This window comes from Laetiporus sulphureus (assembly GCF_001632365.1).
Source record: "Laetiporus sulphureus 93-53 unplaced genomic scaffold LAESUscaffold_13, whole genome shotgun sequence".
NCBI lineage: Eukaryota > Fungi > Basidiomycota > Agaricomycetes > Polyporales > Laetiporaceae > Laetiporus > Laetiporus sulphureus.
The window spans coordinates 598,150-624,015 of record NW_024468522.1 but is presented as its reverse complement, the minus strand read 5'-3'; the positions used below and the strand labels follow the sequence as shown (position 1 = coordinate 624,015).

The window sequence follows — 25,866 nt, the reverse complement described above, 5'->3', positions numbered from 1 at the left end:
ACACGTTGCAGCAACTCGAACTGGACCTGCTGTTTCTCCACGGTGCCGACAGCTCGCCAGGACAAGAGTTGAGAAATGTCCATGCATTGCATCATGTGCAAACGGACGTCAGCGGGGATTCTGGTTGTGGATGAACATTATGACAGATATGGTGGCGCAGGAGGCTTACCGCTGGAATGGGAGGTCAGGCATATCGTATGAAACGGGTTGAATAGGTGAGAGTTGAACACGCAGGGTCGGAGTGTGTGTTGACGTTGGGATTCGGGCAAGAAGCTGGAGAGGGAGTTATGAACCATGCAATGTATCAGTGGAGAAGGGGGGTTCGGTAAGAGAAGAGTTCGAGTTAGTCTGTTGAAGATTAGCCTGTAGAGATACAGGGGCGAGAATGGAAGGAGTATTTGAGAGAGTCTGGGGTGAAGGGCAAAGGACCCGTAAGGGGGGAAGGGGGAGGGGGTGCGTTCTAGGGGTCGGTCACGATTTGGACAGGCATCGCAGATGGTTGATAAAAGCTTACAGGGGTAACTGTGATTGTCCATCCCTGCAGTGCACTGGCGCGAACACCGTGGTGGAAGATCCATCGAGGAGGCTGCAGAAGGAAATGGCACGTACTCGGTCCATGGGTCTGTTTGGAATGCGACAGACAATTCAATTCTATGTATGTTCCGCTCGCCGCATGTGCAAACTGACTTACAGAAAATGTGTAACAGCGACGTGAAGTGCGTGGGTACGCATTCAAGCGAGACAGTGCTGCGAAGACGTCAATGCTTCAAGTAGATCATTGTGTCGTGAGGGGGAGGATAGAAGGTCGACGGGTGGCTTCTATTGATATCGGTCGTGCGTCAGAGGATCTTACCAGCGGTAGGCAGTCGGTTGTTAGGGAGGCGAGGGTGAAGGTGCGAGTCAGCGGTGGAAGTGGCCGATGGGTGGAATTCGTGGTTCAATTCACCCTCGACGAGCAGTTGCCGGTGAATGCCGCAGTGGCAGCGCTGACGAACATCGACTGGCATGGAGAACTGTTGATATACAGGTGTGGTCGGAATCTCAACCGCTTGGTACATATGCACGGAAGCGATGCACGTCTTGCATGCCGAGCGGCCACGAGGTGAGTAGTGGGATGAGATGTTGATCGCACGCGCTTACATGTTTGCTCTAGGGTTGTCGTATATTACAGTCGGGGAGAGTGATACGGGGAGAACGACGGTGAAGGGAGTCTGGGTATGGACCGTGTACTCGTGTATTGGCGAAATTGGATTCCAGTGGTTGTTGTATTGAGTGGAGGCGATGTGGGTGTATGAGTGCAGCGGTACACTTCGTGGCTGGGTGAAACCGAGGAGTGTTTGATCAGTGAAATTGGAGCATGTCATTGTCCACCAAAGATATGGTAGTGTACAGGGAAGAGTAATAGGTACAATGGTGCGACGGAAGCGTTCGGAGAAAAAAGTCATTGTTCATCAGAAAACGGTGCTGTATAAGACACAATAGCATGTGGTGAGTTCACAGCGACGGTGTGAAGTCATCGATGGGATCCGGAAGAGTGTCCTCGGGGTCGGGGCCAACCTTCAGTAGGTAGATGTTACGGAAATCGAAAGCAGCCCTCCAGCGATGCCACGACCCGTTGTACAGTGTTTTACCTTCTGCGTTAATCCTCCATCGTGTGACGGTGCATTCGAGCATGACGACGTCATTGATCCCTATTCCTTCGACGGTTAGTCAGTAGTCATCTTCTTTTGGGGGCAGTGTGCGCTTAGCGTCCCACACGTTCTTGAACAGAGAGGTCTGATGTACGTTAGCGACATGTGCAGGGTATACCCCTGTAAACATACCGTCCAGTCACCCTCGCGTTTGCCTTTCCTGGACTGTCTTACACCCGTGGTGATGGTCGTAGGCGGAGGGCTGTCATCTGAGCAAAGATTATGGTTTCGGTTCATGTTAGTGTAACTAATCCACACCTTCGCGCCATTCAGAGATGCGACGGATGAGGCTGTTCGCAGCGTGGAGATCAATGCTGCGCAAAGGGTTTACGGTCATCGTCGCTTGCTTCTTAGGTTCACGCGTGAAAAGAAAGGATGAGTTGACGATCTCTCCGACGATGTAGACGACAACGGGCTCGTTGTTGATACACAGGGTTGGCTCGTTCATGCCAGCGCCCCAAGTCGAGGATGCAGGCAGTTTGCGTATACCGTATATGTTGTGTGCAATACTGACATAGTCACCAAGATTTGATATGCGCCTGCAAACACACGTCAGTCCATACGTTGCTGCAACTCAGAAGAGAAACTGACTTGGCAAACTTCTGTGTGTAAGTGAACCCTGCGATACTGATAACCGAAGTATCCGTTTCTGACTCATCGTCAGTGGTGGAGACTGACGACGACCTGAAAGACAGTTAGTGCAGTGATAACGGAGATGAAAGAGAGGAGCTGCTACTGTGTATCATCGACGTTGTTGTCGTTCAACGTGGAATCGACGGCGGCAGAAGTCAGGATGGGATTGGGAGGATGAACAGCATCAATACGTTCAATGGCTTCGGTGGATGTCTGTGTGGTGGTATGTCCACGGACGGGTTGTTTACTGATAGCGTTGGAGGTGGTGCCAGTGGTAGGCAAATTCGACACTGGAGTGTCGGTCGCATGCGAGGATTTGTCTTCAACCGATTGGTTGGACGCTCTAGTAGTACTGTAACGGATAATATTGGGAGGTAATGTGAGGAGAAACGACGATATATACATACCGTTTAGCAGGGGAAGCCATTTCAGCAGCGTCTTCGGGGATGGGGTGTTTGGGAGCTGGCATGATGGGATGAGATACGCGTCTGAGTAGGAGACGGGTGCTGAGAGATTTATGGACAGGAGACGATAGGAGAAACTCTACATTAATATTTGTCATGCAATTCGTGCGGAGGCATTAGGACCATACAATGTACAGTCGATAACGGCACCGTCCACGTCATGATGGAATGCTTTGCAGAGACGGATGAGCCGATGAGATACGGAGTGGTGGAGAGTGACAGGGTATATGGTGGACAAGCGGACCGTGGCTGGAAAGGAGCTGTTTACGTTGTCATGTGAACCGAGAGATTGTCGGAGAGGGAGGCGCGTGTTGGTACCTAGGGGCGGTAGTGAAGCATAAAAGGCTTAATGTTTAGTGCTAATACGCAGATGATGAGTGCCGAGCAAGACAAGAGAGGAGTACACATGCACCAAAACATGCACGGGGTGGCATGTCCGTGATGTAGATGGACAGATCCGTGCAGTGGAAAACGGGGGTGAAAACTTGACAGGGGGAGGAGCTGTGTTCGCATCAACTTCCATTGGCTATGTACAATTTGTCTGGGCATGTGTGATAGGAGGTAGATGGCAGAAGTCGAGTATGTGACTATTCGTCTGTGGAAAAGGTGATGTTGAGGTAGGGAGGACGTTCGAAGAGCAAATGCACTACAGATTGCAGACCACGTGAAGTTCATGCGCTCGGTTACAGTTGCGACGAATTAGCAGAGCGATGGGTTTGCACAGTATGTAGAAGCGATGATCGGGCATACAATGAACAGGTGACAGCAGGCATTGACAGGAGCTGGGCTATGGAGAGTTCATTCAGGAGAATGTTCACCACAGTTCACGCACTATGGTCAAGGAAGAACATAACAGCAGTAAACTATGAACAGAATTGACAGTCAAAGTCAGGTAGTAATACATCAAACGACGCACAACACAAGCAATACTAGGTCCGGCGGGCACAATAAGATGGTGAAACAGTCCATATGCTGTACATGTAAACGATGTCGGAGTGAAGATGGGGGAAAGTTCGTAACTGCAGTACAAGTCCGCACACGATTATGACAACGGAGAAGCGAGCGATGGAGGAATGTCGGGCAGAGAGTAAATTTACTCATCAGTGTCCGCCATGGAAGTGTCGGCAGCAACGATGAGGCCATTGTCACGTCGATACTTGGTTCGAAGAGGGATTTCGATGGCGCCGAGGGCGACGGTCTAAGTGGACATGACGTCAACACCAATGAACATGGAAGACTGACATATAGACCTTCAGCTCTGCGGCACTTAATAAACGTACAAGGTGCTCTAGCACGAGGTGAACCGAAACGATCGACGTTCTGCCAGAACGTTGAACGGATGCCTCCATGGTGAAGCCTACGTCGACGAAATCGCCGGGACGGACCGCAATGGGAGGACACTGCAACAGTGTCCCCTGAGAGAGAACTTGACGTGCAGCGGTGAGTTTGTCGCAAACGACCCACTGTCTTGAGATCTTCCGGGCCTGGCCCTGAGGATCATCCGAGGAACGGAGTATGATGGGAGGGGTGTGGAGCGTCGGGTGAACCTTTGAAGGAGATGAGAGTTGGCAGCAAAGCGAGGAGATTGAAAGAACACGTACACGTGTGAACACCCGCCTCTTCAACGTCAACTCTTCCTGGTCATTTGCGAGTGGACTGGGCTTTAGATCAGAATTGAGCACACAGGCGATGTATTCCTCCACGGTCGCAAGATTTTCGATCTGTGCGGTGAAAGGAGTGTGGTGGCCACCAGATGTCAATGTGACGGACTGCATTGCGCGGACAGAATTGCGTGGTTCTCTAAAAATGAACGCGATCAGCAGCGAATGCGGTAAAGCACTTTGTTAACGTACCCGGTCCAATTGTCGAGTGTGGCAAGAATCGCACTCTTAACAATGCCCTGCACACGGAAAGATACTACAGTGACATCGTCGTCATTATCGGGCACGGGTGAGTGGACTAGAACAAAGCGACGATCCCCAGTGCGACGAGAATCTCTAACAGGTATGACAGTTGCCCAGTCGCACAGCCCATCAATACTGGTAGGGACTATACGAGACTGAGGGAGGGTGTCGATGGTGTCGACGTCGTGAATCGGACGTCCAATGTAGTGAGGCCACATATCACGAGCAAGGCCGTTAGATGCTGAGGATTGAATTTCGTTAGATGATGGACGGTCCATAGCACACGTTCACGTACCTGTGAAGAAAGACATCGTGCTGAGGGCTGTAGACAACTGAAAGAGACGCAGGAAGGATAGGGACCAACGTGAGCTGTTATATATCCAGCAACACCCACGTGAATTGCTGAAACATTTAGGAGTGGTATACAGTTCAGGGGCGCAACGGTTGAAAGATGTTAAGCAAACTGTCGGGAGGTCGTGTTCTCGGGCGCTAACAAGATATAGGGGAGCACGGCGTAAATGAGCGTGCCTGATGCAACAGACCGCGTTAGCGTGGTCACGCGAACAGCAGCGGTCACAAACAGGATGAAACGCGTACGAGAAAAGGTAGACGTTACATGTAGCTACATTCCAAAACCAGGTTAAAGCAGAGAAAACAGCAGTGACCAATGACGGAAACCACAATCACAGGCGAGAGGGAACAGAACATACCAATGATGATGACAACACTCACTGCATCGCTTCTGCATTCAGTTCACTGTCACAGGAGAGGAAATCGCACGCACGGGGGAATGGCGTACAACGCAATTGTCGCCTCCCTTCCATACGCGTGTAGCACATCGAAGTCATCATTCTCGCTTGTTTCCAATGTGCAAGCTCTACCGGTGAGGGCCCCATCGTGATACCACACCGAATTGTCTTGTGCAAAGTACCTGGAGGTGAAATGCCTGCCTCCAGCATACACAATACCGACTAGATTATATACCACATCTCCAGCGACAGTAGACAGAGTACAGGTTCGTTGCAGCACAATATTCGGTTGACCGACGGACCGTTGAGGCTGGATTTCGAGGGCCACAAGGGGGGGATGGCGTTGAATGATAACTGACGTGGATGTACGACGATGACAAGAGCGACACAGGGGGCCGTTCGCATTGTACAGCAATAGCCGCAGACAGTCGGTTGTCGTTTGAGTGTCAGGTCTTGAGTCAAGGTGATCCCAGTGACTTGGGTAGATGGAAAATGCTGCACAGGACAGATTTTCACGCACAGAGGGAGAAGTAGGGCTGCAAGTAGAACATGTACTGGAACTGTAGCCAAACGCAGCATGCGATGTGAGCAACGTCGACACCACATCAAGCACCGCGCATTCTTGAGCGCCTGAGCGTGGAAATCGTTCCGGATGCTGGGCAGATACAGTATCACAGAACCTGTTGCGGACGACTTCCAGGAGATGGCAATCCGATATACATTGTATGAAACTGGATGCGATATCCTGTAGTGATGGGTAGAATGCAGAGAAGTGACTGAAATGATCGACCCCGATGTCACGGAATACATTCCACAGAATGGAGAGCATCGCATCGTACGCACAGCTCCAATTCTGCTCATCCCACTTAAACCCAGTGGCGACATATGATGATGCTGCGTTAGCTGAACATCCAACAGAAGGTAATGTTGAGTTCGGACGACCGCGTTTCGAAGCTGAAGAAAGTGCATCGTCGCCTTCAGTACGCCGTTTATTTCCATGTGTTGAAGCCGGACCGGCTGTGGTGAGTACAGTTCCCGTTGACTTGCGACGACGAGCTGATGTCGGTTGGGCGCAGTGTTCCTTTTCGATAAGACGCCAAGAGGCAGGTTCCAAGGGAGGCATCAACGAACCCACAGGGCTGTTGTGCCAATCGAGAGCTGCTGGTACGGTAGGTGGAACATATCGAAGCCCGAATGTAGATTGGAACGAGCGAACCAAAGACGATCTGGTGCATCCGACAACAGATGTTGGTAGCTCATTTCGTAGTCGCAACTGTCCGATTTCATCTAGAATCTCCAGCTCACGGAATTCACGACGCAAGTCACCATTAATACCTCCTGTCAATTTGGAAGTATCAAAACCGTCAAGAATTAACATTCCAGACAATGAAGCACTGCGTGACAGACAGGTATACAAAGATTGATGTCCTCTGCAATATTTCAGGTGACACACGTTAAATGGGCGAGTGCGTCCTTGGGAAGCGAAGTCAGTCATTGCGAAGTTCGGCAGCACATTGATCTGGTAGCGGTCAATATATACACATGTGTCATTCGGTAGAACACATTTCACTCGTGTCTTTGACCGAGTCAATGCAATTACATTGGCTGGGAGCCCTTCGATCTGAACGGCCTGGGGGGGTGATTTCAATCGAACGAAGAGAGTGTCTAAAATGTCATGTCCATCACCATCTCGATGAGAGTCCCAGCTATACACATACCCTTCAGCACCATTCGTAGCACATAGTTCAGTGGCTTCATTGCTTTTCAGCATTACAGGCATGCCGGGACATAATGACAGAATACCCGCTCTATGACCAGTGAGATTAGGAGGTAGAGACCAGAGGACGTCTTGCAGTTCACTGTGAATCTTGTCAGAACGTCGTGCAGGATCACAGATCGACCGATGTTTGCGTTGTGCATCTCGTACTGAATCAGATGATGAAGCAGAGGACCACTGATCAATGGAGTAAAAATTGGTGAGAGCCAAATTGTTGTCCAATGCGAAGCGATGAGTACATATCTCATTAATAGTGTCGCGGTGTGCGTTAAGACCTGTAATGATTGATACATTGCGGAAGTTAGCGCTGGCGAACACGTCGCTCAAGGAAGAATCACCTGCAGTGTAAATCCGTGTACGCAACAGAGCGATGTCATCCGGAGTGCATGACTTAAATCTACAATTGTTCAACGCGTGACGGAATCGATTTTGAGCATCGTCCAATCCCGTCTGGCGCATATTTATTCGTAAGATAACAACGGTGGTAAACGTATGCCATAAGGCCTTACCTATAGCAGCCTGCTGGGAGCGCAACGTGTTGGCCGAGGACCACGCTCCAACACTGTTTGAGTACAAAGACGCGGAGTTCTTGCCAGCCGGTGGTAGTTGACCAAAATCACCGGCAAGTATAACATGCAAACCGCCAAATGATTGATCGGCACTGCCCAATGCCTTTGACATCTGAGCGCTAATTCGATAAAGTTCAATACAAGATATCATGGATACTTCATCGATAACAATGATATCGACCCCGTTCAGACGTTCGCGGACCTTAGACAAAGCGGTTGAAGTACAGTTGCCACCATGGTCTGAATTGTGAGAGAAACCTAACACAGAATGATATGTTGAGCCAAAGATCAACGATGCAGCAGAACCCGTCCATCAGGAAAACTCAAATCGACTTGTGGCTCGAGAACCTCCTTTTTTGACTTGTTCTCGCTGGTTTTGGCTTGTACAATCCAATAAGCACACAATAAGAAGCTTGCAATCCGGAGAAAAGTCCAAAACAAGGAGGTCCTGAGACTTTCTCGGACTTACTGTCTTATTTGGTGATGGCAAGCGGATAAAAGGACGATAAGCCAGATTTGAGTTTTCCTGATGTCGGAGCCATCAACAAAAATCGTCCCGCCTCTCCACGACGTATAAGGAAAGTGCAAATGGCATGTATACACAGTGATTTGCCTGTACCGCCAGTTCCTCCAAGATATAGCTTAAGTTGATCTTTGTCATGGTGATGAAGATGACGAGCAGTGATACAAAACACCCGTGCTTGCTGTTCGTTGAGATTAAACGTCTGCAAAATGTCCTTCATCAAAGCGATTATGACATCATGGATAGAGATGGGAATAGCATCTACGTCAGCAAATGCAAAAAGGTTAGAGTGTAATGTAAGCACCTCGACGACGTTTGCACAAAACCTATCGAAGTTGACGACATCGACGGAGTCGGACTGTCGATCGACGCGCACTGACGTCATCCGACGAACGACAACCGCTTCTCTAGCAGAAGCCATGATAGCCTTCCATGAACCCATAGGCTTCGAAGCAATCACTACATCTATAGGAATTGTATCAGGGCACAAAGTCATAACTGAGCTGTCCGCATGTAGTTTATGCAGCAGAGTGCGCATCTCAGCCATTAGAGCCTCGTTACGGGAAGTGAACTCACCATGAGAAGCCAGCCGATCGTGAAGCATATCGAGCAAGAGCTCTTGTTGGGCATCTAAAACTGCGTTCGCATCATCGCTATCCTGGTCTACATGATCCAACGAACTGGGGTCAAGAAATGCAAGAGTTGATGCCAAACCTTCGTTAGCGCGCCGTTGCGCTGCAAAATCGTCCCGGGCATCTCGGCATTCATACAAAACGTTCATGTTGGCCATGACACGAACATGGTCTGTGCTGAACACGGTTTGGTTGAAGACCGACTCCCAGTTTTGCTCGACGGTCTTCAGATCGGATCCGGTATGCCAACCACCTGGGTTGAAAAACGTTAGCATCGATTGACAATAACTCTCTCGATCACCTTTGTCGTGTCGAGGCAACGGCTTCCCAAGAAAATGTAAAACATACTGCTTCGCGCGATCCACATCCACGACGACGTGGGTATGGCGAAGAGGATGTCCAGGCAAGAATGAATGATAAACTGTGGATCGACCATTACCGTGCACACGTTCGTATGCACTATCATCTCCAACTGCATCTCCATCGTCGCCATCATCGGGTGTGTCATCTATAGTCGTAGCAGAACGAGAGCGTCGATGCTTCACAACGTCAGTTTGAATGAGATAGTCATATAGACTGTAATGTTCATAGCGTACAGGTCGATAAACGTAATCATTGATTTTGTTCAGAGGCACAAGCTCGCTACCAGATCGTCCAATAACGACACGTTCATTCGCATCGGGAGCACGGTCGACAACGACGTCGTTAGCAGAGGCTGGCGTGACCGTCATGGAACCAGAACATGTACTCTCAATGTATTTGACATAAGCAGTCCAATAAAATTTTTTGAATGAGATATTAGTGTAATGATCCGGAAAGCCAAGCAAGTACGAACATACCATGGGGGCCCCGATCTCCATTTTTGCAGATAGCGCATTCACCGCTTTAGTAATAACTAATCGCGCACGATCCTCGGCTGTACATTTATCCTTCAATGCCTCGCTGTTATTGTCTAATACGGTACGCACCGTGTCAAAAATCGCATGCGTCTTCAAAGGAGATTTCGTGATATAATCCGTGATGTATGCGATGACGGCACGAACTGTCGTCCCCGATAAAAGAGATGTAACATCAGTATTACATCGCAGAGCCGCGGACACGATAGGATTGAACGTATTAATCCACGGTTCCGATTTCTTAAAGAAGATCGCGCCCGTTTCTTCATCAACTTCCGTGTCCGAACGAAGATCGCGAGGAAAGCGAGCACGACAGGATGCATCGTTGGTGAGCCGACAACCCTTGGAATGTGCGGTCTGCAATCGACAACGATGGCGGTTAGACTCGTATACCACGTCGTCAGCATCGCGCAACACATTACGATAAACTTCATCTTCCTCTTCACGCGTACAAACGTTACGAGGCCGCACAGGCAACGTTGTGGAGGGTAGACGCTGACGACAGTTCTGCTCATCAGATTCGATTCCGCGCGCGTCCAATCGAGCCTTAATATCGTCCGATCGACCAGTGGAGAAATCACCCTGTACGCAGCTATCCAACCAATGTAATATAGCCTGTCGAAACGTAAGGTCGCCTTGAACACGCGACCTAATCTGCAAAGGACTAAGTGAGTGAAGGATCCACAACAACATGTGCATATGCAATGTCTGACGTCCCTGTGATTCAACGGTACCGTAGTATGCGGATATACGTCCGAAGAGACCTTCGGTATCTGCTCCAACACGCAAAATAATTGTTACGAATGCATTTACTACAAAGTGAAAGAAGCGAGCGCAGGCGACAGGGTTATCAGCAATCAAGCGTAGTCGCTCAGCATAAGACGGATATTCACCGTGTGAATCGAACAAATCGATAGACTGACCACAATAGTAAAGGCACAGTGGGTGGTTGATGTCCACGGGAGAAAATGTCACAAAAAAGAGAGGGACATTAAGAGCGACGATAACGCTTTGGATCTCGCTGCGTTGTTGCTTTCGTTTAGCGGACGAACCGTCGACATGCCCTGCAACATAGTCAAGAATCGATATTAGCTCAAAACAATGTCGCTCGTCCTCATTCTCCGCCCGAAGGACTTCCCCATTCTTTCCACGATCGACAAGTCCCTGGAGAACATCGGGCTTCACAGACGAAACCAAGTCGGCAACATGGCGAAAGTTGTTACGCTCAGTCAACAAGTAGCCTCCACGGGTCGACTCTCGGATCTGCTGGTGATTAAACACAATAAACGGGAAGTAGTAGTCCGTCTGAAAACGTCGATCAGCGTAGTAAAGCAACTGGCGGATATGAGCAGCTCGACCGATGACTGTCTTCACCAGAGGATTTTCAGGTGCCCCTAGCCCGTATGGAAATAGCCACGGAAACATACTCGGCAACAGAGTACTGTTGTGATATATACTCTCCGGCTTATCACTGTGACCGTAACCCAACACAGCACCCCCGTCATGAAAATACTGCAGAGCCGTCGCGATGCGAGTTTTGTACGACATAGTAGCAATGTCAGCGGCTGATAAACCACAGACGACGAACGGACACGGTCCGTCAACCGTTCCTCGTTCCTCATCAACTTCGTGCACAGACATCGACTCGGCAGGGGTAGTTCCATCTGACAAGCGTCTTAGAACGGTGACTGGCGGCTCGTTCTCGGGATATGTAGCAAGGTTTGCACGAGAGATGAACACCCCAGCATAATCGCAGTGGTTAAGAACAAGCCAATTCAGCGCGGCAAGAACGACTGCGTGGCGTACCAGCAACGGAGTCCGCTTAAAGTCCTCTTCAGTAGGACGACAAGGACCGGTGAATAGAATAGCGAGAACGTCGTCCAGCTCATCTCGGGGAGGAGGCAGCACGCTGTAGACCTTTTCCAACGGTTGCGCGAATGCGATCGTGTTCGCGATCATCTTCCGTTGACCCTTGTTAACCTTCACAACGAATGAGTTATGCCTCACTTTAGCAACCAACATCTGCTCCACAAACGTGAGTTCACGCAGAACTGAAGGAATGTCTCCGACCCACAGCCCATTAGCGAGCGCCTCCTTCGGTAAACCGCGTCGCATGTCCAGTGCCGTACGACACGACTCGCACACATCGACGAACGTTACACCGCCCACGACATGAACAGCAGGAGCGTACAACACAGGACCGACCACAGGCTCAATAGCGTCATCAATGGAACGACGCTCAATGCGGGTCACGAACTCACCCGCGCGATGCAAAGCAGAAACATCCACAGTATCCAACGGAACTGTACTGATGTCTTTATCAAGCGTCAACCGTGCACATACAGCGCACGGCTTCTCACATATAGCCGGAACGTCAACGGTATCATGCCAATCGCGCAAAATCGTCAACTTATCGTTTACGCTCAACGGACAGGGGGGAAAGGTGACCGGATCGGCCTCCGTTACTTGCGGACGCGAAGGCGACCCAAACGACCCACTGCTCGACAACGACGTTAACGCGGGAATGTCAATGCGAAACGACGGAAAAACCCTTGCACAAAGCCAACAACGATGAGAAATCAGCTCGCTGGCGATACTATCTAACGTCCATTGACCACCAGGAGCAATAAGTCCATGTGCACTTGCAACCGAAACAAGGGAAGCGAAATCGAGCCTGCACACGAGATCATTAATCGGCATGTCAACTAACACGCAGTCCGATTCCATGCGCGGAACACTTAAATCGCAACGAACAACACCAGCAAATGAATACCTCGTCCGCGCTGTTCGGCAAAGCTGCCCACTTACTACAGGAAAACGTTCCAAGAGAACGAAATCCATTGTACAAATACCATCCGTCCGCACCTCATGTAAACCATCATCTACAAAATCGAACACCGCCACAGCAGACACACAAGCCAGTGTGCATCGATGCTCGAGCAACACACACTCGAGACCGACGACTGAACGTTTTCGACGATCCCTTCCTATATGATGGAAACGTGCAAGATCAATCAACGAGCGAAACGGAAGTACGCGTGCGAGGAACGACAACGGAACGTCGAGCGCGACGGATGAAACATTGGAACACCATGAAGAGTCCAGCGAAGCGACAGACTGCATACCCCTGAACGTCACTGACGAACGACGAGACAGCAGAGCACGCGAACCGTACCTGAGCAAAAATCCACGTATATCATCAGTCGAGCACACGCACGACCTGCGAATAGCACCCCCAACCGGAGGAATGCAGTATCCAACGAAGGAATGCGACCGCGCAAACTCCGAACCGTCACTCGAACCCGCAACCGGCGGCCGACGCTGAAAGAACCACAGCATGTACAGGACAACCGCTGTAAGTGAACGTAAAAATCATTATGGAAAAACAGGATAAGCTAGAGCGAGTTACTCACCACGCACGGCCGCGAGAACGTACGCAGTAGACGTCATGAAGCCACGGGACCGTATATAAACCAATATAACAGCATAAAGCACTGCGATCACAGGCGAATGAAACTGTCAGTCATTGAGAACGTCGAATGAAAAGAAAACTCTCACAGTGCACCGCCGCGAGCACGAACGTAGTGAACGCCATCGAGCGACGTGAGCGGATAGAAAGCAAGAAAGCTCAACAGGGGCAGCGCGATGACGAGGAGGAGGGGCGAACGTTACGTAAACTACTTCCTAAAAGGTGTCGAACTGCAGCGACGATTATTACGTAAAGCCGTTCGCGTCCACATTCTGTCAATAGCCAAATACTTTGTTATTTGGAACGTAAGGCTACTCGAGCGAACTTTTCGTCAGTACTAATTTCAAAGCACCCTCGTGCAGCATGCACGTCCCTGCAGGGCGTTTTCTCTTCAACAGCGCATGGCTCTAGGGTCCCGATGGGCTCGGCGACCGGCTATCAGTGCCTCCATGGTCGCCACTTTTTGAGAAGTTCTCTTTCGCCGGGTCGTACTGTCTGAATCGCCAATCAAGACCCTTCATGCAAACAATACCATACGAATGAGAAGAGATAAACCGTCCTGCCGTGCATGGGTTAATTAACCCTTCCAGCCGTCTTGATGTCCATCCCTGTCGTAGAGGGGTTTGTTCCCTTCTCCTGGCCTGCTGCAGGCAAGCCGTGCCAAACATACTACAAGCTGTACGGTGATCTTAAATCCGGGCCAACTCCGCTCATCTTCATCCACGGTGGATACGGTTATACGCACAAGTACGGCTTACCGCACACAGACCTAGCGGCAGGTCCACGCGCCATCCCGGTGCTGTTTTACGACCAGATCGGCTGCGGCCAATCCACCCACCTCCCAGAGAAAGTGGGCGATTGGGAGTTCTGGTTGATACAGCACTTCATCGACGAGTTGGAGAACTTGATTTCATGTCTCGGGATACAGACGTATGATGTGCTGGGTCACTCGTGGGGCGCGGTGCTCGGCGCCGAGCTAGCCATCAGGCGGCCCAGAGGCCTTCGGCGGCTCGTGCTCGCGTCCGGTCTCGCGTCGATGGATCTGTGGTCCCTTGCTGCGAGGAACCTGCTCAAAACCATCCCGGATGACCTTCAGGTGGGTAAAATGAACCGACTAGGCCTAGCATCGACTGACTCCATAGTCATCTAGAAAGTTATAAACGACTGTGAAAAGGCGGGGAAGATCAATGCGCCGGAATATGAGGCAGCCATGACGGTATTTGCCAAACAGTTTGTCTGCAGACCCGAAACGTGGCCTCCCGAAGTCTCGTCTGCCTTTGAGGAGAACGAGAAAGATATGACAATGACCAAGACTTTGTACGTGCTGGATGATCATGCTCGTACGCGTCATCCGCTTATCGACATTACTTCGACAGAGGTGGTGGCATGTCGGACTTCCATGTCACCGGCAGCATGAAAGATTGGAGTGTGATCCCGGACATCCACAAGATCAATGTTCCTGTGCTCATGACGAACGGACGATACGACGGGGCGCAGGACTATGTCGTTGGGAAGAAAGAGAAAGCTATATGAGATTGGTAGGCGATTTCTTGACCAACTGAATGTGATTCTCGATGGGTGGTAGTGTTGGCGAGGAATGCAGTAATGCTCACGGAAGAATGATGTCTGCCTTGTGAGCTGCTATCGCCTTCAATAGTCTGCAACGAGTGTCGATGCAGCATGTGTGCCATCTCTGTCTGTTCGTCCTCACCAAAGGGAAATGCATTGCCAAAATGTGCAAAGGCAATAAGTACGTTTCGTGCTACTCCTTCGCTTATTGCGCATGCCACACCACATCCACCTCATGGTTCCTCTCTTTCTAGGCATGAGGCCATTTTGGCATCTTCAACAGCGGCAAAATAATGACGTTTACAGTGCGTTCTCGCGTAACATGGACGGATATTAAGATATCTTGTGGCAGTCTTACGGCGGTTGAGGACCATCTTTGAAACACTTCGGGACGGAGAGTCTGACCCCACAAGGAGGCCTGAGGCCTTCATTGCTCAAATGATTTTTAATTGTCGAGCGCCTGATTGCGCAGCTGCTTCTTCAGCAATCCAGATCAACCGTCACGGAACTTCACCGGTGATATCAGGATCATGATCCTTCTGTCAGCGGGTCGCTGTCCTTGATGCCTGTCTCACATCTAGATGCAAACGAGTTGACGGTTATTCGGTTGTTCCCTTCAGTCATTCGAAGGCAATCCCACCGTATGGATAGGTTGGAGACCGTCAGGCACAAACGTTGAAGTCGGCCTCGAAGCTTCAAGCTCAAGCTTCAGCTCTTGAAGGTGTATGAGATAGATATTCGGCTCATTTTATCTCTCGGAAGCAAAATGGCATCCTTCAACCGGCTGTTTGGCGATGCGACATTGGATAATTGTCCGCCAATATCGATCAAACAGCTCGTCAAGGGGAATCTATAAGTTCTCGAACTGTGATGAGATTCTTTCAAGGCACCTTGATGCTCCGTGTCGGTTCTCCCGGTGACTCCTGGTCCATCATTCCCACCCATATATTTTCTCACTGTTCCGCATGCGGTTCTACGAAGCGCTTGATGAAAGTTCACTCCAGCCTCGGGTCTGTGTCAGACAGGCACGAGGCGTGTTAAAGACAGCGTCACATTTTCAGCCTTTCCAGGTGCCAGTTCTCACGTCCACCCTACCGTAGCGGACAGTGAGCCCGTACAGGTGTGTCCTTATTGATTTTCTGGAAGCAGTCGCAAATCTGTACTGAACAACGTGCAGTAGATCATGAATCCTTACGCCCCTCACGAGACTCCAGCGCAAATCTACGCGGAAGAAACATGGCTACAGGGTGCCCTGCTCAGCAACATCGTGTACGGCGTAGAGTTAGCGCTCTTCGTGATATGCTTCGGGCTCCTTGCACGCAAGACGACGCGCTCTAACTACAAGAGCAACGTTCCTCTCCTCGTTTTCATCACGGTCATCTTCATGCTGGGTTCCTTTTTTATGGGCGCCGGGGCAAAGTTCACTCAATTGGCATTCATCGAGAACAGAAACTATCCCGGAGGGCCAGCTGCGTACGAGCAGGCCATGTTTTGGATCCCCGTCGACGAGCTCGGAAATGTTTCCTTCGTCATAGGTAATTGGCTGATGGATCTGCTATTGGTAATTCTTCGACATTTTCATTGGATCCTTCTCCCTTTAACGTTTGTGTGATAGGTGTGGCGTTGCATGGTCATTTATAAAGGCAGTGGAGTGCTCATCTGGTCCGTAATGTCCTGCGCATTCGCTATATTTTTGGCATCATTTGGTGTGTTCACTCCTAGTATCAAGTGGCAGGGGACCGTTCTGACACGATGATACAGCTCTTGGGATTGTGTTCTTAGTACAGACGTCGAGCTCCTCGCCATTCAGCGAGGTGAATTTTACCCTCGCGTATTTCGCCATGACGCTCTCCCTGAACGTGATCGTCACTCTGTTCATCGTCGCACGTCTTCTCGTCCTGCGTCGACGCATGGCTGCCATCTTCGGGCCAGACTCACACTACACCAACTTGGCTTCGATCTTGGTCGAATCCGCTACGTTATTCTCGGCGTTCTTCATTCTCTTCCTCGTCCCATTCGCCCTGAACAATGCTCTGTCCCAAGTGTTTTTGCAGACCTTGGGACAAGTGCAGGTAAGCGTGAGCGCTGCGGATGCTGAACGCTATATACTGAGCTTATCTGTCTACTAGACGGTCTCCTCGCTACTCATCATCATGCGTTTGGCCCTGGGTAAAGGTTGGACGGAGGCCACGAGCACACGTGTCATGACTTGCGTCGGTACGGAAGAATACGATGTCAAGGAGATCTCTCAGGCTTCGTCGGTGGACGATCATGCTGCAGGCTCGGAGAAGTTGGGATCGGAGGACACGGCAGTCTGAAACGCATCCGTTGGTGTGATGATCTCGATTGTATGGTTGGTCAGTGCACTCGTATGCTCGTTCAGTAAGACTTTCTCATATTGTCCATGCGCCAAGCGGGGCGGTTGCGGTATTGGTCGTGAAGCACGAGCGTATTTACGCGGGCATCATGATATTTTAATGGCATCATACTATGTCTGAACAACGAATAATGAACACCGTGCAGATTCAGGGACGACGAAGTGGCACGCGTACATCGGAGTCACAGCTTCTTATCTGTTGATCGTTTTTAACGCGTGCATTACTTTCAGTCAATCCGTTACGATACTGGTTATCGGAGTAATGCTTGAAGCAGTTTCCGTTCAGGAATGCTTAGAAGTGCGGCTGATGATCGATGTACGCGCGGAATAGAGAGCAACGTCTATAAACGCTTAGCGCTCGCAACGAAAGGAAGACAGACGCCCATTTCTCCCAGCCACTGCCCAACCACTGCCATCGAAAATGTTCAAGTTCGACTTTGATGTGGATGACGGCGATCCAAATATTCCAGACTTTGCGAATGCTCAGCCGCCTACCAAACTCAGAAAGGATGAGCCTCACGCAGAGGGTGTTCTTCCTTCGGAACAGAATGCGCCTGTCGTAGACCACCTTCTGGACGAGCTAGTGAGTTTTTGTGCGATGTGAAACGTTATGGCCCTCGCTCATCCACCCAAGCACATAGCTCGATGCTCTCCCTCCAGCCATTTCATTCTCGCCAATTAACATACCTGTCGGCAAAAATGATACGGTCATCCTTGCTCGGAGAGACCTATTCGATGCCCGCTTTCAGCTGATATCTCTCGAGGAACCAGAGTTGGAGCATCTTCCCAAATCATCGTCACAAAAAGAGTCAAAAGGAAGACAGGACCTCGAATTCCTCGACGCTCCATCGGATCTCGTCCCTGGAGTTTATGAAGGTGGCTTGAAGACTTGGGAGTGTGCACTCGACCTTGCAGGCTGTCTGGACGACTTGCTCGGCGATGATGCAGCTAAGCAGTTGAGAGGCAAGAGGGTGCTGGAGGTGCGTAATATACAAATATGAGTTAACTCGACCTTTGTTTAACGAATGATTTGGCACGACTTGCAGCTTGGGTGTGGTACTGCGATCCCCTGCTTGTACGTGCTCCATCGACTTTTCTCTGTCGAACCTACATCAGAACAAACCGAGACACTTGTACACATGCAAGACTACAATTCCCTTGTTCTCCGCCTGGTCACCCTCCCAAATGTCATACTCGCGTGGTGTGAGTGTTCTCATCTACCATCTTCAATACTCTACCTCTGCCTGAAAATGCTGATTCGACTGTTCGTCCTGTAACTCAGATATGTCCCCAGCCTCCCTTGCTTTCCGCACATCCGCTGTAACTGAAGCTGTCAATGACTTGGATGATGCTTTTCCACCGGCAGACCCATCCTCCCTGGGCATGCTTCCCATCACGCCCGCGCTCATTGCGGCCTTCCGTGGGTCCCTGCATGCATATCGTGTTCGGCTGCGGTTCTCCTCTGGATCATGGGAAGCCTTAGCAGACCACGCGAAAGGCGATGCCGAGCTTGCATATGACATAACGCTAACATCTGAGACAGTATATAGACCGGAAAGTCTTCCTGCGTTGGTCAGGACGTTGAAGGGCGCATGTTTAGGATGGGGAGTGAGAGGAAGGAGTGAAGGCGGATTGGTGAAGGCGGTGTTGGATAAGCTGCACGACGATCTAGGCGAGCAGGACGGAAAGGAAGGGACAGCAAGGCAAGACTTGCCACCCCTATGCCTGGTTGCCGCAAAGCGCGTTTATTTTGGCGTTGGTGGGGGAGTTGCAGAGTTTATTCGTGCGGTCGAGTCTTCTAGTGTGACGGAAGGCGAGGACGGCTGTAAAACTAAAGGCAAAGTTGACACGATATGGGAGCAGGTTGAGGGCGTGAAGAGGGTGGTCATGCGAGTAACATGGGCATAGAGAGGGTGGGCTATCAGTGTGCGGGAACTCGAGGTTCGTCTGCTACGAGAAGCTTTCAAGTATGTTTACTGACCATCCCTAGAAGGTATTATAGAATATCGCGTGAACGCGGTCACGTGATAAAACGCGTAAAGCCTGTGCGACGGTGATTGTCCAGTCGTTGCAAGCAAGACACTCTTCTTCTCGATTGCTGCTTGCATGCCTGCATATAACATTTATAAGCAACGGAATGATCCACCATTCTTGCAGTTTCCTACCTAAGTCTCGGTATGCGCGACGGATACGTTCTACTGAACCACGCGTTCTTTCAAATGATATCCACTCCTCCATAGTCAATGACATGAAATGCTTCCATAGTTCCGCGCACGATTGTTTCCGAGAGGTCATAGGCTTCGAAGGTGCCGGTGTGAACTCGATGAGTAATTCTGTTGCACAAATGTAAATCCTTGCATTTCGCAGCGTTGAGCATCATCTTTCTCTGAAATGTTCCGCTAAAATGCCTGGTCAGCAAAGCAGGAGATGCATAATGTAGACCTGAGTATTGCATGATCATGACGCCCATAACAAAAGGCCCATCAACGCCCCATCTTCTCATTCACGAGACGCCTCACGTTCCACCATCCAAGTCGGACCAGCTGCGCCAACCCCACCCCTGCGTATGTGGAATGGTTCTCGCTGTACTTCTTTCTTCACAATCTCTTTGTGCAATCCGGTGCGAACGATACACGTTGGTCCATTCACTGCGGGAGTCTATACGGTGCACCGGCAATCTCGCCTTCGCGAACGTACCTGGATATATTCCTGAATATCGCGACCGGCTCCTCTCGCAGTCGCGGAGGGCCCAATCTGTGCGTTGGCGGGCCGCTTATCAGCAATGATGGCTGGGCGGCGAACGCCTTAGTAAGTTTCGCGTCTGTACATACAAAGCTCGTATGCAGCGCCACAATCTCAGCCCTCCAGGGATGTACGACATGCTGAGGGCTTCCGAACACGTAGGTGGGTATACGAGGACGTCATAAAGATACAAGCATCCAGGTGATGCAGAGATGGCGAGCGTGCTGGATAGGATAAAATAAATGGTGAGTATGATAAATATATAAGCTGCCATGATAGATCTTCGAAACAGTGTTAGGTCAGAGCAAAATAGCAAAACTATACACATGATCCGATGGAATCCTAGTGTCAAGTGCAATAAAAGATAGTCAATACAGACAATAGTTCACCTTTCACCTACCACCAGATGTTGTCAGAAAGTGATGATTGAACACGAAACCAAGGCGGGAGCACGTTCTCCAGCCCACCATACTCCATGAATGCCTCGTGGCTTCCAAACCACATCAATGCAAGGCGCCCTCCTGTAGCTGACCTGTGCAAGCCGTCGAGAAGTCGATCGACGAATGCCGAGACATCACCATGGCCAGGGCCAGATAGGCGTTCTGGCACGACCAGCAACGTAACGACCATTTGCGGCAAGACATGCATGATTCGCGTCAGGTGCTGACCAACCTGGTCCCAGTCTAGTATAACTTTGGTCGGCGACATGCTGATACTTAGCTTCTCGAGCTGAGAGTGTGATGGTCGTATATCGGAGAGGACGTCTAGCAGCCCATCCCACGAATGGCACGACGGGTTGGACAGCAGGAGGGGAGCACGTATATATATCGCCTTCAACTTCGTGGCTCCTATTAGGAATGGGTGATTGGGAGTTGGTATCCCCGGTCGGAGTCCACTGAAGACGTTCATATGGAGCTCCTCCAGTGTTTCAGCTGACTGTTCAAGAAGATTGCGGAGTCCAGGGGTCATTGTCGTATCAAAGTCTCTGCATGAAACGGAGAGCCGACGGAGACGCAGATTCCACTGATCTCCATTGCGGAAGTTCGTTATGACCTGCCAGTTCAAGGGCCTGATGGGCTCCCATATCAACGTCTGGATAGGAACTCTCTCGTTGGGTTCAATTGGTCGGCAAGGAACGGTGATAGGAATAGCAGCGTTATTGGAGAACCACTTTCTAGCCGCAACGCGCCATAATGGTGCAACATCCGAGAATTCGATCTCATTCCAGGGCGAGCTGTGATGCATCGCAAGGTGAGTGAGTAAGGGGCAGGAAGAAAGTAGTATCTGCAATTCATTGTTCCTGAAGGCGACCCTGGCCATACGGAATCGCTTGATTGGCAGTACGGGATGCCGGGTGTTGATGACATCCTGAATCGGGCCGGAAAGGTCCAGATCAGATTCGACGACGTTAAGCACTTCGAGATTGTTCAGCCGTAGCAGCAACCACACCCAGGAGGATTCCTGCTGGGCGATATTTCCGGCATGATCATTTGCATCCTTCACGGAAAGGATTCGAACGTGCAGCCCCACCGTGGGGGATTCGTCGAGAATGACCCTGAAGTGCTCGCACTCCTCGTCGCGTTGTAGGAGCACCTCGCCAAAGACGTAGGAGCGTGTCACTGGAAGCCAAGCGCGGCAAGCGAGGCTGCAGGCCGCGAGCGTCTTGAAATCACCCTGAAGATAGCTCAAGATTTCTTCGCACGTTTCGATAGGCAACGTAGGCATCTTTAATGAACCCTCATCGGTGCCCATGCCTACAAAAATGGTCAATTTGGACCAATGCATGCAGAACATGCTGACAGACCTGTCGTCCACCGTAACGATGACTCGTGGATGGGCCGAAGACTCGCGATCGCTGTTGAGAACATCTTTCTCATTGCGATTGCAAGCCCTTGAAAGAATCCGTGCGAAGGTCGTAACGGGATGATTGATTTGAAGAGATGAAGGTTTGAATGAGACCCGCGTCAGGACAATTCACGCCGCATGTCCCGCTGACGCCGTGACATACTGCGGCCATTGTCACGTACATGATGCTATGCTTTGTTTCGAAAAGCGTTCCATGCAGCGAGTGATAGGAGACGAAGAAAATTTATTGGAAGTCGCAGAAAAGTTGGTCCAGACGGCCTCAGCCATGCCATTGTTGCAGATCACACCTCCGAAACAACACGAATCCCAAGAGTTAAAAGTTAAATATTCGATTACAGGCCGCTCGCCGAGCGACTATAAGTTAGAATATTATGACAGCGCGTCATCAACGCAATCGTGATCCTTCCTAATCCTACATTCAAGATATGGCAGTGAGCGGGTATAACAGTACATAGTGAGCAAGATCATATCAATTCATGAGGTATCATGCATGATGCACGCAAGCGGTGCGCTAGCGAAACAATGCCCTCGACTCCATCACACAGCTTCCGAGACGAGTCACAATATGAGTGGCGTTCACGAACACCACAGCGGTCGGAGCACGCCCTCCCCACAGTGTTTCTCCGCATCTTGCTGCTTGTCGAACCACATCACCGATATGCGCGCGCTCGACGCGAGCACGCGCGGCATGCCGTCCAGGAGTGACGTCGTGAAGTCGGACATCCACGCGTACGGCTCGCGGCGAAGGGCGACGGGTAAGGCGTAGAACGTGAGCGCAATACGCGGGTGGTCTTCCGCGATGCGCACCAGCTCGTCATCGAGCGCCGCCCAGTCAAAGGTTGCGCACAGCTCGTGCGATGGCGAGAAGACGATCTGGATATGCCGGAGCTGCGCATGCCTGGGCTCGACATCCGAGAGTACCTCAAGGAGGCCATCCCAAGAGCGACAGAAGCCCCGCTCGGGATGAGTGAGCGGGACGTTCACGTACAACGACGCGAGGTTGGTGTTCGACGCAAGACATGGCCGGCCCTCGGACTGCGGGCCCAGGCGAAAGCCCTCAAGGACGTCCACTGAGAGACTCTCCAGCAGGGTGCCGGAGGATTGGAGAAGGTTGATGGTGCAGGCATTGACAAACGGATGGTCAGGCTCGCACCGGAGTGCGAGCCGTCGGAGGTGAATCTTGTTGGGGCGTTCAATGAGCCATGGGACGATGAGGTTCCGGGAGAAGGGGTGTGCGTCGTAGATTAGGGTATCGATCGCGACGTGATCGAGGGACGACAAGGCGAGGGACAACTGAGAGGACCCTGCTTTGCCTCGACCCTTCAGGGTATAGAGTGAGGCGCGCACGCGTTCCAGCGACGAGTACGACTTTAGCTTGCTGATGACGGACGGCTCGGGTATCGCGCAGTGCGTCAGCCACAGAGCAGAGAGCTTCGGGCATGCGGAGAGGACCAGCTTGATGTCCTTCTCTCTCAAGCTTAGCATCGCAAAACGCAGCGTCTTGATTGGAAGCGAACGGCTTCCGGTGCGGAATGCAGACAGCACGTCTCCTGGAAGCTTGAACTTCAGCCACATCACTGTCAGCTCCTCGAGGTTGCGCAGCCTGAGGAGCAAACGAGGCCAGTCGGAACCCGACCACTGGGTATCTGGTCTATTGGTATCGCATCGTAAGCTTGTGATGGAGAATTTCCGGACGTATCCTGCCACAGCCGGCGAGCGCTTGAGCAGCCGCTTGAAGCGACGATATTCCTCAGCGCCCCGTACAGACACGCTATGGAAGATCTGTGCTCGCGCTCGTGCCAACCAGGCACGGTTTGCAAGGCCACAAGCTGCGAGAGAGGGATAATCATCCTCGATATAATCTAGGATGTTGTCGCATAGCTCCGGAGGAAGTCTGGGCGATGGGCTTGACGTTATGGTCGTAGAGTCCTTGGCATCTGGCAATCGCGTCAATCCCCAGGGTCAAGAAGAGACGTAGGGATGCTCACCGTGACTGAGGTGTCTATTGACGATCTTGCTTAGCCTCAACGCGCCAGCTGTTTGATCCATACAGGATGCGAAGAGGACAACGTAGAGATGAGTTCGGGTGAAATGCTGTGAAAAGTACGATGCCAAGGCGGGAGTGGCCAACTCTTGCAGAGTTATATAGCCCCGACTTGCGCTGGTGCTGTTGCCAGTGTTAATAACATTTCCACGAGTCGGGATGGGCCGGGTTCAAACCCAGGCACGTGCTATCACGAGCATGTGATCTGTGACAAACGCGATGGCTCTTAACGCCACCAAGCTTGCGCCTGCAGCTGATGCTCAATCGGGAGCATCACGAAGTCCTACGATGCTTAACACCATCGCCATCGCAGAATTTGCCGATCTGGTCGTGTTGAGAGTGCTGGGAGCCCGCCGTCTCATGGACTTGGCACTTGCGCTTGTCACTAAAGATTGATATTGACGTCACAGGGCGAAACTGCGCGAAGAAACGGGCCTGTATTTGCCGCAACACCCAAGGACCATGTCGACAATTCCATTCCAGGCTGGAGCGGACCAGACACCGTTCACAATGGTGAGACTCGATGTGAAAGGAACCAAGACCAGGCTATCTCGCCAAGAGAATGCTGAGAGCGCAGCATACACCGCAGACATGAAGCGATTTGCGCATGTGGCAAATGCTCAGCAAATGTCGACAGGTTTTTTGCCTTTGTGATCTCAATTTGCTACGGTTCCTTCCCACATTCCGTATTAAGTATTTGCATATAATATGTTGAAGGCAGAAATTTAATATCATATATTTAAGAAATGACACCATTTTCAAACTCACCAAATACATTTAGAATTTGAGTGCTGTTGAATGTAATCATACATTTTTGAATTTCAAACTATGACATGTATAAAATATCCAGTAGCAGATGAAGGTGTGATTATGCCTACATTCTACTTCCCTACTGAAGTCATTCTAGCCAAGATTACCAGAATGAAAGTCATTCACCGTAATTACACCTTCATTTGCTACTGGATATTTTATACATGTCATAGTTTGAAATTCAAAATGTATGATTACATTCAACAGTGCTCAAATTCTAAATGTATTTGGTGAGTTTGAAAATGGTGTCATTTCTTAAAATATATGATTTTATATTTCTGCCTCTAACATATTATTATGCAAATACTTAATATGGAATGTGGGAAGGAACTGTAGCAAATTGAGATCACAAAGGCAAAAAACCTGTCGATATTTGCTAAGCATTTGCCACATGCGCAAATTGCTTTATGTCTGCAGTGATATAGTACCGTGTTTCCTATGTCCGACCGATACCTGACGCAGCTTGAAACATAGTAGCATTGAGGTCGCTCAGATATGCCTTGACGATACATACGAAGCTTGTCATGTTCCTATCCGAGCGTGGTAAGCAAACTATTCAGTGAGACAAACTAACTACATGTTGGTGGCATACCCACTGAATTCTGCATCAAGAGAACACAGGATATTTGGAGGAAAGGAAAATACCTGGCGCAGAACGTCACCAGTAAGTGTCCGCTCGGGGACGGACCCCACTGCGAAGAGAAGCAAGAGAACTAGCAGATGGACTAGTGCAAAGTTTCAAACTGAGAAGAACTGCGCAAATACCCAGGAGATATAACACTGGAGCCTGAACACTTAACGATGAGCAAGGGTGTGACAGAACAGAAGTTGTAAAGGCGGAACATGAACTTGGTGACGCAAAGCCCGATGCGTGATTTTTCGTAGCAAGCGCTCGCAAACCAGAGTTACCGTCTCACGGCAGACATGATGCGATTTATAAATGTGGAAAATAGTGTGGGAATGTCAGCTGATGTCTTACATTTGTGGCAAAGGTTTGCCAATGTAGCATTTAATCAGCAAATGGTGTACATCCACAGCCAAAGTGAAACATTTTAGACATGAAATGCCACTCTTGCAAACATTTGTCACATGTGTAAGAAATCAGTCGACATTCACACACAATTTCCCACATTGATAAATTGCATCATGTC

The 25,866-nt window shown here is 50.4% G+C and overlaps 14 protein-coding genes across 14 annotated transcripts; 4 read left to right on the top strand and 10 right to left on the bottom strand.

Moving 5' to 3' along the window:
- Window positions 1-294: 294 nt before the first annotated feature.
- Window positions 295-1,272, top strand: LAESUDRAFT_713290 (uncharacterized protein; the record flags this gene model as incomplete). The annotated part of the gene is made up of 6 exons (XM_040906958.1): window positions 295-325; window positions 370-431; window positions 545-655; window positions 708-834; window positions 1,028-1,102; window positions 1,154-1,272. The coding sequence occupies 6 exons, from the start codon at window positions 295-297 to the stop codon at window positions 1,270-1,272; spliced, it is 525 nt and encodes a 174-aa protein (XP_040765755.1).
- Window positions 1,273-1,710: 438 nt separating this feature from the next.
- On the bottom strand, window positions 1,711-2,793 carry LAESUDRAFT_758132 (uncharacterized protein; the record flags this gene model as incomplete). The annotated part of the gene is made up of 6 exons (XM_040912417.1): window positions 1,711-1,776; window positions 1,824-1,900; window positions 1,950-2,230; window positions 2,283-2,375; window positions 2,428-2,676; window positions 2,732-2,793. The coding sequence occupies 6 exons, from the start codon at window positions 2,791-2,793 to the stop codon at window positions 1,711-1,713; spliced, it is 828 nt and encodes a 275-aa protein (XP_040765754.1).
- Window positions 2,794-3,881: 1,088 nt separating this feature from the next.
- On the bottom strand, window positions 3,882-5,003 carry LAESUDRAFT_758131 (uncharacterized protein; the record flags this gene model as incomplete). Its single annotated transcript, XM_040912416.1, has 5 exons — window positions 3,882-3,986; window positions 4,069-4,335; window positions 4,390-4,588; window positions 4,642-4,933; window positions 4,988-5,003. 5 exons carry the CDS (start codon window positions 5,001-5,003, stop codon window positions 3,882-3,884), a joined length of 879 nt encoding a protein of 292 aa, XP_040765753.1.
- A 1,252-nt stretch (window positions 5,004-6,255) lies between these two features.
- LAESUDRAFT_601562 (uncharacterized protein) lies at window positions 6,256-6,762 on the bottom strand (the record flags this gene model as incomplete). The annotated part of the gene is made up of 1 exon (XM_040903064.1): window positions 6,256-6,762. A coding segment is annotated over one exon (507 nt), but the record flags the coding sequence as incomplete, so codon positions are not given.
- On the bottom strand, window positions 6,748-7,938 carry LAESUDRAFT_605977 (uncharacterized protein; the record flags this gene model as incomplete). Its single annotated transcript, XM_040903118.1, has 1 exon — window positions 6,748-7,938. A coding segment is annotated over one exon (1,191 nt), but the record flags the coding sequence as incomplete, so codon positions are not given.
- A 1,105-nt stretch (window positions 7,939-9,043) lies between these two features.
- On the bottom strand, window positions 9,044-9,835 carry LAESUDRAFT_607270 (uncharacterized protein; the record flags this gene model as incomplete). The annotated part of the gene is made up of 2 exons (XM_040903129.1): window positions 9,044-9,363; window positions 9,403-9,835. Coding segments are annotated over 2 exons (753 nt in total), but the record flags the coding sequence as incomplete, so codon positions are not given.
- A 60-nt stretch (window positions 9,836-9,895) lies between these two features.
- Window positions 9,896-10,531, bottom strand: LAESUDRAFT_626159 (uncharacterized protein; the record flags this gene model as incomplete). The annotated part of the gene is made up of 1 exon (XM_040903340.1): window positions 9,896-10,531. A coding segment is annotated over one exon (636 nt), but the record flags the coding sequence as incomplete, so codon positions are not given.
- A 30-nt stretch (window positions 10,532-10,561) lies between these two features.
- LAESUDRAFT_650295 (uncharacterized protein) lies at window positions 10,562-11,263 on the bottom strand (the record flags this gene model as incomplete). The annotated part of the gene is made up of 1 exon (XM_040904232.1): window positions 10,562-11,263. A coding segment is annotated over one exon (702 nt), but the record flags the coding sequence as incomplete, so codon positions are not given.
- Window positions 11,264-11,383: 120 nt separating this feature from the next.
- LAESUDRAFT_650128 (uncharacterized protein) lies at window positions 11,384-12,538 on the bottom strand (the record flags this gene model as incomplete). The annotated part of the gene is made up of 1 exon (XM_040904218.1): window positions 11,384-12,538. A coding segment is annotated over one exon (1,155 nt), but the record flags the coding sequence as incomplete, so codon positions are not given.
- Window positions 12,539-13,654: 1,116 nt separating this feature from the next.
- On the top strand, window positions 13,655-14,925 carry LAESUDRAFT_698077 (proline-specific peptidase). Its single transcript, XM_040906334.1, has 3 exons — window positions 13,655-14,403; window positions 14,458-14,624; window positions 14,684-14,925. Exons 1-3 carry the CDS (start codon window positions 13,906-13,908, stop codon window positions 14,838-14,840), a joined length of 822 nt encoding a protein of 273 aa, XP_040765746.1. The 5' UTR covers window positions 13,655-13,905; the 3' UTR covers window positions 14,841-14,925.
- A 941-nt stretch (window positions 14,926-15,866) lies between these two features.
- Window positions 15,867-17,397, top strand: LAESUDRAFT_677219 (uncharacterized protein). The gene is made up of 5 exons (XM_040905649.1): window positions 15,867-15,996; window positions 16,054-16,437; window positions 16,492-16,582; window positions 16,638-16,948; window positions 17,006-17,397. Exons 2-5 carry the CDS (start codon window positions 16,060-16,062, stop codon window positions 17,192-17,194), a joined length of 969 nt encoding a protein of 322 aa, XP_040765745.1. The 5' UTR covers window positions 15,867-15,996; window positions 16,054-16,059; the 3' UTR covers window positions 17,195-17,397.
- A 277-nt stretch (window positions 17,398-17,674) lies between these two features.
- LAESUDRAFT_650367 (uncharacterized protein) lies at window positions 17,675-19,161 on the top strand (the record flags this gene model as incomplete). The annotated part of the gene is made up of 4 exons (XM_040904240.1): window positions 17,675-17,836; window positions 17,895-18,233; window positions 18,300-18,462; window positions 18,536-19,161. The coding sequence occupies 4 exons, from the start codon at window positions 17,675-17,677 to the stop codon at window positions 19,159-19,161; spliced, it is 1,290 nt and encodes a 429-aa protein (XP_040765744.1).
- Window positions 19,162-20,013: 852 nt separating this feature from the next.
- Window positions 20,014-21,946, bottom strand: LAESUDRAFT_811819 (uncharacterized protein). The gene is made up of 2 exons (XM_040914350.1): window positions 21,800-21,946; window positions 20,014-21,749 (listed from the first exon to the last, which is right to left on the bottom strand). The coding sequence occupies exons 1-2, from the start codon at window positions 21,870-21,872 to the stop codon at window positions 20,392-20,394; spliced, it is 1,431 nt and encodes a 476-aa protein (XP_040765743.1). The 5' UTR covers window positions 21,873-21,946; the 3' UTR covers window positions 20,014-20,391.
- Window positions 21,947-22,134: 188 nt separating this feature from the next.
- LAESUDRAFT_811818 (uncharacterized protein) lies at window positions 22,135-24,028 on the bottom strand. Its single transcript, XM_040914349.1, has 2 exons — window positions 23,850-24,028; window positions 22,135-23,798 (listed from the first exon to the last, which is right to left on the bottom strand). The coding sequence occupies exons 1-2, from the start codon at window positions 23,908-23,910 to the stop codon at window positions 22,438-22,440; spliced, it is 1,422 nt and encodes a 473-aa protein (XP_040765742.1). The 5' UTR covers window positions 23,911-24,028; the 3' UTR covers window positions 22,135-22,437.
- Between the last annotated feature and the right edge of the window lie 1,838 nt (window positions 24,029-25,866).